The sequence below is a fragment of the Heptranchias perlo genome, chromosome 6 (assembly GCF_035084215.1).
Source record: "Heptranchias perlo isolate sHepPer1 chromosome 6, sHepPer1.hap1, whole genome shotgun sequence".
In the NCBI taxonomy this organism is placed as follows: Eukaryota; Metazoa; Chordata; class Chondrichthyes; order Hexanchiformes; family Hexanchidae; genus Heptranchias; species Heptranchias perlo.
Window position 1 is genome coordinate 31,639,161 of NC_090330.1, and position 17,774 is coordinate 31,656,934.

Below are 17,774 nucleotides of genomic sequence, written 5' to 3' on the forward strand. Positions count from 1 at the left end.
TTGGACTATAACTTGGTGTTGTAAAATTGTTTACAATAGATTTTGTGTTCAAGTCTCTAGAGTGGGACTTGAACCCACAACCTTCTGATTCAGGTGAGTGCACTACCAACTGAGCTCAGCAAAAAGGTCTTGATCTATATATAAAAAAAGTCAGATCTTGTACAAAAGTTTATAGCATCTCAATATTTAGTGGCCATTTTCTTTAAGACTAGGTTTTGCCCAGTTAATTTTCACTTCAAATTGCTTTCATGGAGATAACAGACAAACCTACTAGTATCAAACTGACAAGGAAACAATGCTTGTGATTTGAGTAGAATGTCTTCACAGAAGATGGAGTTCAGATGTGATATCTACATGTTTAAATCATGCACATGTGGCATGATTTAAAGAAAAATGAAAGCATGTATGAGTGCAGGTGTAGTCCTACCCAAAACTGGGAAGGCAATTTCAGCCAGGCAGTATTCACTTTATACTGCAATTCTCCTGCCCATGAGAAACAGTTCTACACTGTTTGAGCACTTGAGCAGCAGTATCTATACTCAGATTTTTTTTTAAAAAAACACATGCTCTAGCATTTAAAAAAAATATATAAAATAAACAGATTTGGTGCCACCTTGGAATTATATTCTAGTGTCAAATTCAAGTTCTGTGAGACCACCTCCACCAGGGGTCTCAGTGCTGGGCTCTGGAGTGGAGTTCCACCCCAAATATGAGTATTGAGCAACTTAGCATCACTGAAGCAGAAACTACTCAACAGCAATGCTGAAGTTGCAGTATAAGAGTAGTCTAGCTCTGCAATTGTATTTTCATACAAACAATTATGCAAACTCCATTAAGATGTAAAGTTTACCAAACTCAACCATTAAAATTTGGTTTTCATTCCCAATATTGTATTTATTTATGTTTCAGTATATATTGAGGCGATCAGTCAAACTATCAAATATTGGAGGCACTAACAACCTTTTTTCATTAGTCAAGTGAGAACTGTAAATAAAATTTGGACCATTTCTCCATATTGAAGACAATTTGCCAATAATCATACACATACTTCAGGAAGCTTTTGTACTCAATGACTTGTGTACAATTGGAAGATACATGGTTTCTTTGTTGTGTACACAGATAGTTGCTTGATAATCCAAGCAATTCCCCTAGGGTTTAGTTGAAGTGTGGGAGGTTCAGACTAGTTTGGTGTGGTCTTGTAAGGATAGGTCATGCCTGGAACTTAGACTTTGTACTGGTCAATATCCTTTTCTTGCAGGCAATTTGGGTACTTCTTTGGGGGAAGAAGAGAGAAAGGAGTGGCTGTTTATTGTAGCTTCTTCAAAAAGGATCACAGACTGCCTGCCATGTATCACATGCTCTAACTGACAGTTGTCCCATAGCCATTTCACCCATATTTTGGGTGCAGGGTTGCACACCACTGCAGGGGGAAGCCTATTTGCAGCTATGCTCACTTGTATTATAGAAAGGTTTGATTTATGAAGCTTAGCTGATATAGATTTATCAGTGTGAGTAATCTTGATTTGGCCTGTATCCTGTTACTTATGGTTGAGTTCTGTCTCTATTGGTATTTTAACCTCTTTCTTGGTATGGTTGTTTAGGCATGAGGTTTTGCTAATGTTGCCAATTAAGCAGTTTATGATGTTAACTCAGAGCAACTCCTTTTCCCTCCAATAGCACTCTTTCCCTTCTAGTGAAGAAGCAACCAGCCTCAGTTCAGCACCTTCAGAGGACATAAGCAAGATCTCAGCATTAGGGTAAATTACAGTTACAAATCTTTGTAATTCCACCTTGCGATGGTGGAGTTGTGCAACATTGTGGGCTAGAAAATCCTATTTGTTCTTAATGAGTCAACTCTGATCCTGAAAAAAGTTAATGCAACACATTATACCACCTGAGCATTAGCAGTTCACAAAATGTTACAAATCACATTCCACTGGAAAATAAATGAGAAAATTACAGTACCTGCAATAAAGGCCATAAATGAAGATAGCCAAACCGAGGAGTGCAGGAATAATTAGAGTAATTAGAAGTGTTTCCATCACAGCAAAATAAAGTGCTATTTTTTCACCAAAATAATTTCGAATTTTCCAGAGGGGTTGGAATTTTAGGTAGGTGTTTGCCCATAAGTTATTAAGCTCTGTCCATGTATCCTGAGGACCGGTTAATTTGGTAGGATCTACAGAAAAGCAGGCAAGTTACATCCAGAAAAAAAAAGCCTGTGTTTATATTATTAGCAACAATGAAAACAGCATTTCTATGAATAAACACTCCAAACCCACAGGTTAACTTAAATGCAAAATATTCTAGGTATGTATACAGTTTTATAACATTATTTGATCAATTCTTGTCACGTGAAGTAAATTGAACCAGAACCTGGTATTTTTTGGTAGACCCACTGTTGCAATAATGCATTGTGTGGTGGACAAATTGTGGCTCAATGCAATTCTCCACAAGGAGCTCATCTCAGCAAGGCCACACTCAAAGTTGCACTGCATTATCAAAATTGCAGTGCATCAATATGACTGGTGCAATACATGATTCAGATCACTACCAAAGAGATAGTTTTAAAAAAGGCAACTATGCTTCTGTTGTGAAAACTGCAGTTCAACAAACCTGGACATGGTATCTGCAGTCGAAAAATGAGTTAATTCAGGCCACTTGTCCCTGATTGTGGCTGGATTGTGTGGAAAGATGGCAGATATCGCTTAACTCAGTGTGAAATAGTACAGTTTGCATACAAGAACAACAGATAGGAAGAGTCTAGTGGAGAAGCACTGGGAAAGGGAGGCAACAGAAGTGCAAAAAAAAAATCAAAAAAGGTGAATGGGATTCTGGCCTTCATAAGTAGCAAGAATGTACTACTGCAGTTATGCAGAATGTTGGCTCCACCTCATTCTAAAATAGTGTTCAGTTTTGGGCAGCCTATCTTAGGAAACTTGAGAAATTTCCCAGGATAAAGGGATTTAGCTATGACGAGATTGGGTTATGTGCCCTAGGGACGTGGAAATAAGGGCTGATCTGACTGGAGGAGTCTAATAATGAAGGGAATTGACAGGTCAGAACACTTCCTTCTGGTATGGAAATCAAAAATAAAGTGGCAGAATATTATTTTTAAAAAATTCTTCATACAAAAAGGAGCATGATCATATGGAATGCAGTGCATGGAGAATCAATTGGTGATTAAAAAGGTACAAACTTGGGAGATAAAGAGTATTAAGGCATATGGAGAAAGGGCATTTAAAAAAGAGCTGCCATGACTAACAAAATGACAAGAGTCGGCTTGATGGCTTAATCCTGCTCTATGTTCCAATCAGTGGTTGAGAGGTATGAGCTGAGGGTGTATGCAGGTACCCAGTCAGTGCTAAAACTGAAGTTACCAATGTTAACAAGGTGAGATGTGGACATGTGTTGTTAGTGAGCAAACAGGGAGTCCTGCAGAAAGCATTTAATGGTCAGACAGAAAAATGTCTGACACTTATTCATTTTGTCCCAACACTTTTGAACTTTGATTATAGCAGGTGCGCTATTTATTTTAATGCTCAGAATTGCTGGAACTGAGTTCTTTAATGTTTTCAAACCACTTTTGGCTTAATGTTCCTATAAGTGGTTCATAAATTTTAGTTCCTCCACTCCTTTCACTGTATACATTTAATTGATTTTAACATGACTAAAATGTTTTGCTGAAGGAGGAGCAATTGCTATTAATAGGTTACGTCAGTTATTTTAGAGGAGGCAAGTTAGATATTTTATGGTAATCACTTCTTGCAAGCATTAATATGGAGCAAAGATTGTGGATCGGTTGGCAAAGTTAATGTTTCAGGTTGATGATCTTTCATAAGGTCACCAACCTGAAACGTTAATTGGGTTTCTTGCTCCACAGATACTGCCTGGCCTTATCAACGTTTCCAGCATTTTCTGTTTATTAAAAAAATTTGAATGCCTGCCTTGTATCAATCTTAGCCCTAGAGGAATCCTTGGAATAGATTTTCCAGCCCCAAACTTCACCGATAGTCACACGGAGCAGGTTTTCTTTTACTCACCACGGTTTTGCTGTGGTGGAGATCGACTGGCATCATCTTCAAATTGCCACTTTTTTGTGTCATGCAGTACAAAAGACGATTTAAATGCCTTCTTCATAAGTAGGTATGGGAGAGCTGAAATTTTTTGTGTTGCTGCTGCTGTAAAAAGTAAACTATTTTAATAAAATGCTTATGGTCAGTTAAGAGCAAAATGCCCAAATGTATTTACATTTTCAATTTCTTGTTCTCATCATTCCACTTTCTCCAGTGAAGAAGTTCGGTGACATTTCTCCAGGATTTGCTGGATGCTACTGTGTGACTGGTTGCTAAAAGTGCTGGGATGCCTTTCCCCTCCAGGTTTTCCTTCCTCTGTATGGAGAAGCAGTTAGTCTCTGGTGGGTACCTCCACTGCATGACACAGCTGACAATAATAATTCATTTGGATAATTCTGCACTTGAATTTCCAAACACACACTCCTGGCACAGAAGGTTCCCTAACAGGAGTGGAGTTGGAAAATTGCTCCTGATGTGTTGCTCTATGGTAAAGCAATTTTCAATGCTTTAATTTATCTTTCCCATATAAACTCCCAATAACGTTTTGAAAGAGAACACTTTTTGTAACAATATCAATTTTGTCAGTGGTGCCAAGCTATGTGGCCTGGTGTTAAACAAGAGATAAACAACATTCAAAGAAAATTCTAAACAAAACAAACTAAGGGCTAAAGAATTGCAGAACTAACGGTGCATAATTTTGCTGTTTTATGCAAAAATGTAGTAGATTTTACTTTCTATTTTAAAGTAGGCTAGTAAAAGCTGGGATGGGGAACATTAGCAAAGGTGGAAATGGAAAAGATTGAGGTATAATAATTATTCACCACAAGTTTCCAATCAATGTGAAGTAGTTATTAACAAACCTAAATCAAAATCAGAGATGCATGTAGATCTTTTGTCATTTTAATCTGGCAAAATTGCATTTAAAATAATGTGTAGGTCAATGTGTTGGTGAGTGTTCAAAAGGATGATAATACTTAGACTTAGGAATTAGATGAAATGGTTTCCATGTGAGGAGAGCTTTCAGGAGGAAACAGAATCATAGAAAGGTTGTAGCACAGAAGGAGGCCATGCAGCCCATAGAGTCTATGCAAGAGCATTCCAGCTAGTCCCTCTCCCCCACAGCCCTGCAATTTTTTTTCCCTTTCAAGTACTCATCCAGTTCCCTTTTGAAGGCCACGATTGAATCTGCCTCCACGACTCCCTCAGGCAGTGCATTCCAGATCCTAACCACTTGCTGTGTAAAAACGTTTTTCCTCATGTCACCTTTGGTTCTTTTGCCAATCACCTTAAATCTATGTCCACTCTCGGTCACTCTCACCTTTCCTAAAGTGCAATACCCAGAACTGGACACAATACTCCAGTTGTGGCCAAACCAATGTTTTATAAAGGTTCATCATGACTGCCATACTTTTGTACTCTATGCCTCTATTTATAAAGCCCAGGATCCCATTGGCTTTTTTAAACTGCTTTCTCAACCTGCCCTGTCACCTCCAACAATTTGTTCACATATACCCCCGGATCTCTGTTCCTGTACCCCTCGAGTTATGCCCTCTAATTTATATTGCCTCTCCTCGTTCTTCCTACCAAAATGTATCACTTTGCATGTTTCTGTGTTAAATTTCACCTGCCACATGTCCACCCATTCCACCAGCCAGTCACTATTTACAACCCTTCCAAGTTTTGTGTCAATTGCTAAAATTTGAAATTTGTGCCCTGCACACCCAAGTTATTAATATATCAAGAAAAGCAGTGGTCCCAGCAGTGACCCCTGGGGAACTCCACTGTACACCTCCCTCCAGTCTGAAAAACAACTGTTCGCCACTACTGTTTCCTGTCCCTTAGCCAATTCTGTATCCATGCAGATCTTGAAAATGTTGAGGGGTGTAGATGAAATAAGATACATGTAGATTACTTGATTTGGACTGGGGTACATACTACATGATAGTTGAAGTTTAATATTGAACCTCTGATACCAGTGATTAGAATATTTCCTAACCCAACTCCCTACAGAACAATGCAAATATGGAGCAAAGTATTAAATAGTCTCCATTAGATCCTTCAAAATAGTGTTGAATAAAGATCTGGTTAAGAGCACAATTGAAGACTATATTGATACATAAAGACCAAGGTAATAAAATATTTTGGGGGAAGACAATAGTTCCTGTGCCACTGAAGGATCTAGGAAATATTTCTATGGAGCATAGCCAGCTAGAAATCAAGAAAGTGAAGATAATCTGGAGTTTTACTTGATTAGGTTTGCAGATAAGGGACCATTTACATGGCTGGCACACTGATGTAATATAGCATGTTCATTATTTTGTCATATTAGTACAAATTGTCTTTAAGTGAGTCTGAACATAGCTGTTCCTCTATGTTCATTTGCTGTGAAAGAAACCATTAAGATGCTTTAGTTCAGAGAAAGTATAGTGTACATAGCCAGGTCAGTCTAAGTACAATGACTCAGACAAATGAATTTCAGGATCATTTCTACCTTAGCCAATAACACTTGATTATCCCTTTAAAAAATTTGAGTTTTACTTCTAACAGTAAATTATAGCTCAAAACAGTGCTTTAAATTGGGACAGCATTGATCAACAGATGTAAAAGAAGAAGATCAAGTATATAGATTATAAACTTAATTGCCTGCTAAAACAAAAGTTACCTTTCTCATCTTCATTGCCAACGTGTATAGGTATGTTTGTAAGAATGTAGTGAACCTACAAAGTAAAACATAAAAAAAGGTTACAATTAGTTTAATGTATTCCTCCCCTCCGAGATTAGCGTTTCAAATACCTCTGCTAATATCGCACACACTGTACAAGTTGTGTATATTACTATGCAACATTTATAACAGATCTACCCCAACCTCACTCCCACTGCTGCATAACTCTCAGTCGCACCTTTGTCACCTCCAGGCTCAATTTCTCCATTGCCCTCCTTGCCACCCTCCTGCATTTCACACTTCATAAATCTCACTCATTTTAGGCCTTTGCGTTGCACATATCCTGTACAAGCCCTGATCACCCTATCCTCAACTAAACTGGCTTCTCATTACCCAATACATTTTCAGAATCCTCTACAGATTTTAGCTATGGTGTCCTGTCCATTTAGAACAGACTTCCTAAATGTATTTCACATAGGGCTATGGAAGGATCGAAACACCCATGTTTTTCACTCTACAAGGCAATGCACTAGCATTTTCTAATTTCTTTGTAGCAAATGAGTTAAAGGATAATGAAGTTAAGATTGTTTGGCTCATCTGGTGTTTTGATAAAAACATCTGAATAGAATTAATTTGTTAGCACAAACAGGTTTCTAAAAATACACTCAAAATATTTAGTATAATGTAAAGTCAGGACTGCAGACCCAGCTAGTAACATTTTCCCCCTGGGATTCAGGGACTCCAAATTAGCCTCCAGGCCAGGTTGAAGTTACAGCCTCCTCTGCAAATAATGGAGCCACTCCAGGATGTCCAAGGTTTCTCCACATCAGTGACTTGATCAGTATGGCAGATCTCCATTGAGATGAAAAATTTCACTTTTTAAAAAAAAAAACGACTTTAAAAATCAAATAGGTAATGAACAAGTAATCTAAATGAAAAAGTACTCCCACTAGAGAATTAATCATAAAAAAAATTTACAATTAGAGATCGCAGTGCAGGACGAAAAAACGTTTCTTCATTTTCAATTCCTTGGAACATATGTCTCTTGTTATGTTCATAATGTGCACTGATAAAGTTGACCTCAACTTCAGTTGCGAAATAAGCCATGAATCTCTGCAAACGTCCAACCAACTTCAGGTCGACAACCTTAAATAGAACAAAAAGTACATTAACTATTTCGGTACCTACAATCTGTGAAACATTACCTTTTGCAGTCATTATAGGAGAAAATTTATGGGCAATGTCTTATAGGGCTCTAAAAAGAGGAACCATGTGTGTGCAAAGTGCACAACTTCCAAACATGCTGGAAACAGGAGTTTCTGACCATCAGCAGCGCAATATCTACCTTTCGAGGATTTAAGACAGTCAGCACTTAGCCACAATAATTAGTTTATCAATTCAATAAACAGGAAATTCACCTTTTGATCCTCAAACAGAATTCATCTAATAAGCCACATAATGCTGATCAGTAACTTGTGCACCATGGCTCAAAAGTGTATTTTGTAGACGTGGGAGTATCATTCATTGTGCAGAAGGTACTGTCCAGGAGGACAGTAAATTGCTAACAGTCCAATCCATATTCCAGGAAGCAAGTGGAGAGGTGATAACCAGAGTGAACGCCATCTCTATCATTGATATTAGTATGTGCTGAGAAGCTATTCCATGTTGTTAAGATAACCAAAAAACATCAACATAAATGGGAAGGAAAGAAATTAAAGTATAGACCTATCCATCACTAAATCCAGGAAGAGTTTTCCTTCCACATCATATTGCCTACTGCACTTGAATCCATATGTAGCTTAGTCCATGACAGATGGAAAAACGTGCTATTACATTTAGGTTATCTGCCCCTCACTACCAAAACACGAACAACACTTTTGGCTCAACTTCATGGTTACTGTGGTGTCTTAAGATCTGCAAAAAAGCAAACTACTGCAGATGCTGGAAATCTAAACTAAAAACAGAAAACACTCAGCAAGTCAGATAGCATCCATGGAGGGAACAAAAGTTGACATTCAGGGATAGACATGACCTCAGAACAGGAAGATTTTACACATATACGTACTTTTTAAAAAAGAAACAGAACAAGGGAAAGGGTGAAGAGGAAAAAAAAACTGCCAACACTTGCAGGAAAAGAAATGGAATGACCTGTAAATTGCTTAGGTGGAACAGGAGATGGTTAAATCACAGAAGTGATATCCGCATGAGATAAACGGAGGTATAATGAGAGAAATCAAAGAAATAAAAAAAAAACGAGATCTACTTTTTTTTTCTATTCCAAGGAACCAGGACCGTCTGGACTGCAGAGCAGCTCTACCACTTAAGCAACGTATACAGCCACCAGTACAGGTACAGAGCTACAAGCAATTCCAAATGCTAGCAAAATAACCAGAGTACAGAGGATGTAGCATCGCCACTTGGTGAATGTATATTGGAGAGGGCTGAGAGAGAGGATGACAGGCCCAAACAGAAACATGAGATATGGAAGTCAATGACATCACCTTCAAAAAAAAAGTGCAAGAGCACCAACAATTTCTACAATTGTAGCCTCCATGCAGTGTGATGCTGGAAAAGATGGCAAAATCTATTTGAGAAATGAATTCCTCCACTGTTAATTAAAAAATGCACTGTGACTACAAATTACTTAGATCCACCCAATGAGGGGCTGAATTGATGTTTTGACCCACCAACCAAAAATTGTTATTGTAAACCTAAATCAGAACATGGGAAACAGACTCAATACTACCCAATTGAAATTTTACACCTAGAATTGCTCACTGAAAAGGCAATGCATCAGTGTCCAAATTACTGACCAAAAATTAAGTACCTGGTGAGTTCCTAATCTCCAGATCATCACCAATAGAGATGATTTGGACTTGAACACAAGAAGCAGGATACAAAAGATTTGCTGATGACAAAAGGAGGTGGTTTGGCAAACTGCAAGATGGACAGTGAGATGTCAGGAGGGTATAGACAGGTTAGCAAAATGGGAAGACTCCCATTCCTTGAAATTTAATGTGGAGTGAGATAATGCTCATTGGAAGGAAGAACAAGGAGTGAGTATAATGGAAAAGAAGACACTGAAGCTTGCAGGGGGAAGAGACTAGGGGTACAAATGCACAATTCCTTGAAAGTGCATTAAAAAGCATTATTTATGAGTTTTATAATTAGTCAAAAGGGTACAAGACCAAAGAGGTTAGGATAAATTTGTAGAAGGCAATGGTTAGGTCTCAGTTAGACCATAATCTGCAGTTTTGTGCACACCTTTATAGAAAGAACATTAAAGCCATCTATCTTGTAGCATAGATTTACCAGGAATGAGAAACTATAGTTACTAGAAGAGACTTGAGATGGTGGGACCAACCAGATGGACTGCAGTGGTCTTTTTTGGCCTTGTGCATTCTTTATGCTAGGACCGTTTGCAGTGGAGCACAGGCCAAAAGATTCAATGGAGGTTTTTAAAATTATGTAGGATTTTCACAGTAAGGGAGTCATCAATTTAAATTTGTCAGAGTATAGAGAGAAGTCAGCTGAAAGTTCTTCACTTGTGGGTTGCTGGAGCATGGAATGCTTTGCCAAAGGGAGTAGTTAGGACAGAGAACAATGCTTCTTTTTTTAAAAAAAGGAAAAAATTGATCATTTTTGAAGATGAAACAGGACTATGGGGAAGACAGCATGACAATGGTGGTTAGTTTTGAATTGCTGTAGAAGAGTTGGCACATATACAATTGACCAAATGGCCTCCTTCTGTGTTGTAAACTTCTACCGTCTTAGCTTTTACTTATCGTAGAAGAATGCAGTCAAATCCAAAGAGATTTAGGTGTGTTAGGGGAATGGGCAAATGGCATTTAAATTTAGATAAATTGATTATGCATGTTGGTAGGGCCAACACTACATATATGCATCATCTGCAGGGAACAATACTGAAAGAGGTTGGGCAACAAATAGTCTTGTGTTATTGTGCATGGATCACTAAATGTTTATGAACAATTAGAGAAACTGTAGCTAAAGCTAACAAGGTATTGTGTTCTATTAATAGAACCACTCAGTATAAATCAAAGGACACCATTTTGACACTATACAGGTTACTGGTCAAGCTACATCTAGAGTACTGTGTCTCGTTTTCATCCCCCCCCCCCCCCCAAATATGGCGGGTGATATAGCAGCCATTGGAAAGGTTCAGAGGAGTGCTACAAGAGTGATTCCTAGTTTAAAGAACTTCAGCTACTCAGATAGGCTGAAGGACCTTGATCTACTTGCTTTAGAGCAGCATAGACTTAGGGGTGACCTGATAGAGGTCTACAAAATAATTAAAGGGCTGGATAGTGTTCCTACTGATTATTCCAGTTTAACAGATTGGGGAGGACCAGGGAACACAAGTTTAAACTATGGAAGAGACTGGATGTTAGGCAGTTCTTGTCCCAGAGAATTAAGAGCCTCTGGAATACATTGCCAGCTAGTGTGGTGGGTACAGACACTCTGAATGCCTTCAAGAGGGAGCTGGACCAGTTCTTGACACAGGCAGGAATCGCAACACATAAAAAAGGTAAATGTCTTTATAGATAACACTTGGTCAATGTGATCTCCTAGACTGGTTTTGATCACCTGAGGGGGTCAGAGAGGAATTTTACAGTTTATTTTTCCCCCTTATAGGCCCTGTTTTTTTGCCACTCCCAGGAGATTGCATTGCTACAGGGGGGAGGGAGAAGAAAGGCAAGAAATGTTTAGCCATGATGGTCCAGCCATCATTGTGTGGGGCAGGCTTACTGGACCAGCTGGTCTTTTCCTGCTTGTCAAAATCATAAATATCTCCATAGAAGGATTGGTGAGGGGCCAAAAGGGATAACAATATACAAGACCTGCATTTCTATAGCACCTTTCATGACCTCAGGACCTCCCAAGGCACTTTACAGCCAATGAAGTACTTTTTGAAGTGTAGTCACTGTTGTAATGTAGGAAACACAGCAGCCAATTTGCATACAGCAAAGTCCCACAAACAGCAATGAGATAATGACCAGATATTTTTTTTTTAATGTTGATTGAAGTGTAAATATTGGCCAGGACACCAGGGCAAACTCCCCTGCTCCTCTTTGAAATAGTGCCATGGGATCTTTTACATCCAGAGAGCAGACAGGACCTTGGTTTAACATCTCATCTGAAAGCCAGCGCCTCCAACTGCTGCACTCCCTCAATACTGCCCTGAAGTGTCAGCCTAGATTAGTGTCACTCTGGACTGCTTAAGCACTTCTAGCCACAAAGTCACAGATGTGATAACAGGTTATCTTGCTCCTGAGCTAAAATAAAACCATGTTACAGTAAAGGTTTTTTTAAAAAACAAATTTGGAGGTGAGGTCTTGATTTTAGAAATTCTTGTTTACACAGCTAGGGACTTTTGTCTTGTATTTAATTACCAGGTAACACATTACAGAAGTTGTATTTCATGATAATTGTCTCAGCAGTGCTTTTCGTACTTTAAAAAAAAATCCAGACTGCCAACTTTTTGTAGTCCAGACAGGTGGCTTCATTTAGTTTGTCGTCACTAAACTATTGCACAAAAGTAACTTCCCACACACCGGAGGAGCTCGGTTAGGATGCACTTTGCGTTGTGTGGCTCTCTCTGTATGGGGCTCCTCAACAAAGTATCAAATACAAGCGCGCCAATGTGTCCGTGTTTCCCCAGCAGCTTCAGAATAAAAACAACAGGTAACCACTGTAAAACAGGCAGCTTTCACTTCACATCCAAATCACATGATTCTGTGACACTGGGATCCTGCCCTAATGTTCTCCCCCCGCCCCAAAGATTAATCCCCAATCTGGAGCTTCCACTTTAGGTCGCGTGATCTTCGAGATCTCCATAGAAACGTTTAGTCTTTTAATGTGTTAAACGGTGCATCTAAAAAGACAATAAAACGGTAACCGTGTTTCAGTGTTTGTTTCCAACAGTTTCTGTTTTTATTACTCTCAGCGGGTCAGGCAACATCTATGGAAAAACAGTTAACATTTCAGGTCGATGACCTGTCATCAGTTCTGGTGAAAGGTCATCGACCTGAAACGTTAACTTTGTTTCTTCCTCCACAGATGTTGCCTGACCCGCTGAGTGTACCCAACATTTTCATCTTTTGTTTCAAATTTCTAGCAGCCGCAGTATTTTGCTTTTGTTGCAGTGTTAGTATTTCCATACAATTTTAGATAATTGGTCACTCTAATTTAATGTGCTGCCCTGACTACCTTCAATCATCGTTTCTCATCCATTTAAAGAGGATGTGAAATACAGTAAACAAAAAACTTTGCAATACTTTAAAGCAGCCTTTGCACATTGTTCAATAAGTGCATTCCCCCCCAAAAAATTCTAATACGTGGTGACAATTAATAACATAATAGGGTGATATTTGTTTAAGTAATGGTTACAATGGGAGATAGCCGTTTACATCAAAACCCTCCAGTCCATTCCACATGTTGCACCAAATCTTTCGTTAATTAATGGTCAGCGTAGAAGCGGTCTGGGCTCCCTTACCTCAGCCAAAGGCATCTTCAATCTTATGTTCTCAGCTGTTTGACTCAAAAGCTCAAAGGGTGCGTAGATCTTAATAATTCGATATTTGTCTCCGGTTTGCTCACTCTCCATCCCTTCATCCCATTCCTCTTCGGTTATGTTGAAATCTAAATGTAGTCCGGTGCTTTTCACCTGTCTCAGAAATTCCATCCTTTGTTTTGCGTAAGGGTCGATACTTCCTGCCTGAGTTTCATATATTAACACATAATCAATAACTGGGATATTTTCCGTCATTTTCGTTTGTTACTGGTGGCGATTCGATAAATTCAACACCATCTAAGCGAAGTACTCTGGTATGTCACTAGTCGTGTTAGCTCCCTGCTAGACTGCCCTCTATTTGTACCACAGCTCCCTAGCGCATTCTGTGACAAGGCAATGTAAGGGGTTATCTCCAAACTTCTCACTTCTCCCGCAAACGTATAGTTTTAAATAGAATTTCGACCGCTATCCCTTTTCCTTTAAACTAAAGGCAGTTTGTCAGCTCTTTTGGAGCATCAAACTGTAAAACTGTGAGGGTTTGCTTGCTTTTTCTCCACTTCATAGTTGGTTCTGCCTCATCCTCTGTTTATTCTCTTGTTTTCTAGGGAAGAAAGACAAAACAGTTGTGCTCAGGTGTACTTACAACCTGGTGAAACTCCTGGGAATGGATAAGAAACAGGTTGAAAGATCAGAAGCAACAAATATTCATTAAGATGGGTTGTGGGGGTGGGAGTACTGAATGGGTGCCCCAGAGCTGGCTGTTGGAACCACTACTGTTTCTCATTTACATAAATGACAGAGACACAAAAACGAAGTGCAAAGTGGTCAAGTTTGCAGACAATCTCAAACTGGAAGGGGCAGTGGGATCAGAGGAAGCAGCTCAAAAATTACAGTGAGTTGGACCAAGTAAGTATATGGGCAGATAACTGGCAGGTTAAATTTAATGCAGAAAATGCTGGAAATACTCAGCAAGTCAGGCAGTATCTGTGGAGAAAGAAACAGAGTTAACGTTTCAGGTCCCTTTGTCAGAACTGGACTCTAGTGCTAAACATGTCCAGCCAATGCAAAGTAGCAATCGACAAAGAATTTGAACTACATAGCAAGCAGTAGAACAGAAGTCATCATCAAATTGTACAGTGCTCCAGTCAGACCACACCTTGATATTTGCATCCGGTTCTGTTTCCTGAGACACAAGGGAGACATTCAAGCACTGGAGGCAGAGAAGTGCCACAAGGTTGATCCCTGGTGTCAGAGGTCTACGATATGAGGAAAGACTGGAGACACTTGGGCTACTCAGCATGAAAAGGAGGCATGTGAAAGGCGATTTTATAGAGGTATACAGATAGTAAATGGTGTGGATATGGTAAATTTGGAATATTACTTTAATTAAAATAGTAGGAACAGAACAAGAGAATATAGGACCGATAGCAGGAAATTGTTCATGCAGACAGTGATCAACACTTGGAATGGACTTACGGGCAGACTAAAAAAAGCAAAAATCCTGGATACATTTAAGAAATGACTAGATATAATCTAGGCTGACACTTCAGTGCAGTATTGAGGGAGTGCTGCACTGCTAAATGTGCTGCCTTACAGAAGAGACATTAAACTGCTCTCTCAGGTGGACATAAAAGATCCCATGGTACTAATCAAAGAGGAGCAGAGGACTTCTCCCCAGTATCCTGGCCAATACACGTCCTGAGGTTGTGAAAGGTGCTATTTAATGCAATTCTTTCTTTAGATGTCACAATGGGACTAGATGTGGGACTGCAGGGTGTTTCTGGATGGATGTATTAATACAGGCCAAATGGTCTTCTTCCATAATTATCTTGTGACCTTGTGAACTTTTAGGAACATAGGAACATAGGAACAGGAGTAGGCCATTCAGCCCCTCGTGCCTGCTCTGCCATTTGATAAGATCATGGCTGATCTGTGATCTAACTCCATATACCTGCCTTTGGTCCATATCCCTTAATACCTTTGGTTGCCAAAAAGCTATCTATCTCAGATTTAAATTTAGCAATTGAGCTAGTATCAATTGCCGTTTGCGGAAGAGAGTTCCAAACTTCTGCAACCCTTTGTGTGTAGAAATGTTTTCTAATCTCACTCCTGAAAGGTCTGGCTCTAATTTTTAGACTGTGCCCCCTACTCCTAAAATCCCCAACCAGCGGAAATAGTTTCTCTCTATCCACCCTATCTGTTCCCCTTAATATCTTATAAACTTTGATCAGATCACCCCTTAACCTTCGAAACTCTAGAGAATAGAACCCAAATTTGTGTAATCTCTCCTCATAACTTAACCCTTGAAGTCCGGGTATCATTCTAGTAAACCTACACTGCACTCCCTCCAAGGCCAATATGTCCTTCCGATGGTGCAGTGCCCAGAACTGCTCACAGTACTCCAGGTGCGGTCTAACCAGGGTTTTGTATAGCTGCAGCATAACTTCTGCCCCTTGTACTCCAGTCCTCTAGATATAAAGGCCAGCATTCCATTAGCCTTCTTGATTATTTTCTGCACCTGTTCATGGCACTTCAATGATCTATGTACCTGAACCCCTTAGTCCCTTTGGACAGCCACTGTTTTTAACTTTTTACCATTTAGAAAGTACCCTCTTCTATCCTTTTTTGATCCAAAGTGGACGACCTCACATTTGTCTACATTGAATTCCATTTGCCACAGTTTTGCCCATTCACCTAATCTATCAATATCGCTTTGTAATTTTTCTCCTGCCATTAACTCTGTGAATGCATCCAAGTGTGTATGTGCAGAGCTTCTTTGATACTAAACTCGATGCCAAGCCCAGTCAGTTGTGTAGCTCAATTCTGCCAGCTTTACATCAAATTATACAAGAGTAGGTAGAAGTACAAAGCAAGAAAATTGGAGACAAGCCAATAACGGTGGGAGAAAATTAAATTTCATCATATGATTGGGGCCCTCAATTTCTACTTGTATGGAAGCTTTCTGAGGACAAATCAGAATTCCTTCCAATTTAGCTTACCTGTAATGGTACGCAATTCTACGTATGTCCTCCATTTTCTGTATTAAAAATGTATGGTTTATAGGAAGATAAATATTTATGGTATTTTTCAGAAAAGAGCCAAATCTTCACAAACCTGAACTGAAGGGGGAGTTTAACCACAATATACTATACATTTGGCTTGGAGTGAGAACTTTTAAGACAGCCCCTAAAGAGCAGGTTTATTTCCTCATTGCCAATTAGTTGGGATGCTGAGTACCACTTGTGTAGACCACATATCATACCACAGTTGTAAGTTGTAGAATAAATGCATACTCTATGCTGTCTTACAAACGGAATTCATTCAGCTGTGGAAATTTGGTCTAATTTCCTTCTAGCCCTCCGGTTTCCACAATCATTACTCTTATATTCCAAAAACAATATTTCAATAGACCCATGATTGTGTACAACACTGAAGATGGAATTTCCCTTCATTGATGAGAAATGAAGTAGTGGAAGGGAATTGCTGTATAAATGTTCGGTAAAAAAGTTGAATAACTGTCAACATTATCAATTTATAGCCTACAGTTCAGTTCTCATTTAGCAAAAAGATGTGAAATGAGAGCTGAAATGTGGAGTGTGACACTACAACTGGTGTTTGTTGGCTAGAATAAAAATTATATATATATTTATATTTAAAAGATATTTTACACTGTTAATGTAAATTTAGAGTTGGAAATGAAAACTAGGTAATCTCCTAATGGCCCATGTGCATATCTTTACCTTGTAATGTGGGACTGAGAAATACACACCACAAAGACCCAAGTTCAATCCTTGGTCTGTGGAGTTATGCCAGGATGGTAATGGGCACAATAATTGGCCTCAGCATCCTTGGAAGGGAAATGAGTCAAGATTCCGGCTCTTCCTTTCATAAGAACATAAGAACATAAGAAATTGGAGCAGGAGTAGGCCAATCGGCCCCTCGAGCCTGCTCCGCCATTCAATAAGATCATGGCTGATCTGATCCCAACCACAAATCTAAAGAACACAAGAAGTCGGAGCAGGACCTGGCCACATAGCCCCTGGGCCCTCTCCGCCACCCACAGGGCATTGACCGATCCGAACTCAGCTTCATGTCCAATTTCCTGCCCGCTCCCCATAACCCCAAATTCCCTTTACTTCTAGGAAACTGTCTATTTCTGTTTTAAATTTATCTAATGATGTAGCTTCCACAGCTTCCTGGGGCAGCAAATTCCACAGACCGACCACCCTCTGAGTGAAGAAGTTTCTCCTCATCTCAGTTTTGAAAGAGCAGCCCCTTATTCTAAGATTATGCCCCCTAGTTCTAGTTTCACCCATCTTTGGGAACATCCTTACTGCATCCACCCGATCAAGACCCTTCACAATCTTATATGTTTCAATAAGATCGCCTCTCATTCTTCTGAACTCCAATGAGTAGAGTCCCAATCTACTCAACCTCTCCTCATATGTCCACCCCCTCATCCCCGGGATTAACCGAGTGAACCTTCTTTGTACTGCCTCGAGAG

The 17,774-nt window shown here is 39.4% G+C and overlaps 1 protein-coding gene across 1 annotated transcript in view; it reads right to left on the reverse strand.

Annotated features, from left to right (window-relative positions):
• The window catches only part of LOC137322492 (anoctamin-7-like), a 69,923-nt gene extending 56,345 nt beyond the window's left edge, over positions 1-13,578 (reverse strand). The window contains exons 1-5 of the mRNA XM_067985412.1: positions 13,253-13,578; positions 7,717-7,884; positions 6,739-6,793; positions 4,044-4,178; positions 1,966-2,179 (exon numbers count right to left, since the gene is read on the reverse strand). Of these exons, the coding sequence (XP_067841513.1) occupies positions 1,966-2,179; positions 4,044-4,178; positions 6,739-6,793; positions 7,717-7,884; positions 13,253-13,525 (845 nt within the window). The 5' untranslated portion in view covers positions 13,526-13,578. The remainder of the gene's footprint in view (positions 1-1,965; positions 2,180-4,043; positions 4,179-6,738; positions 6,794-7,716; positions 7,885-13,252) is intronic.
• Between the last annotated feature and the right edge of the window lie 4,196 nt (positions 13,579-17,774).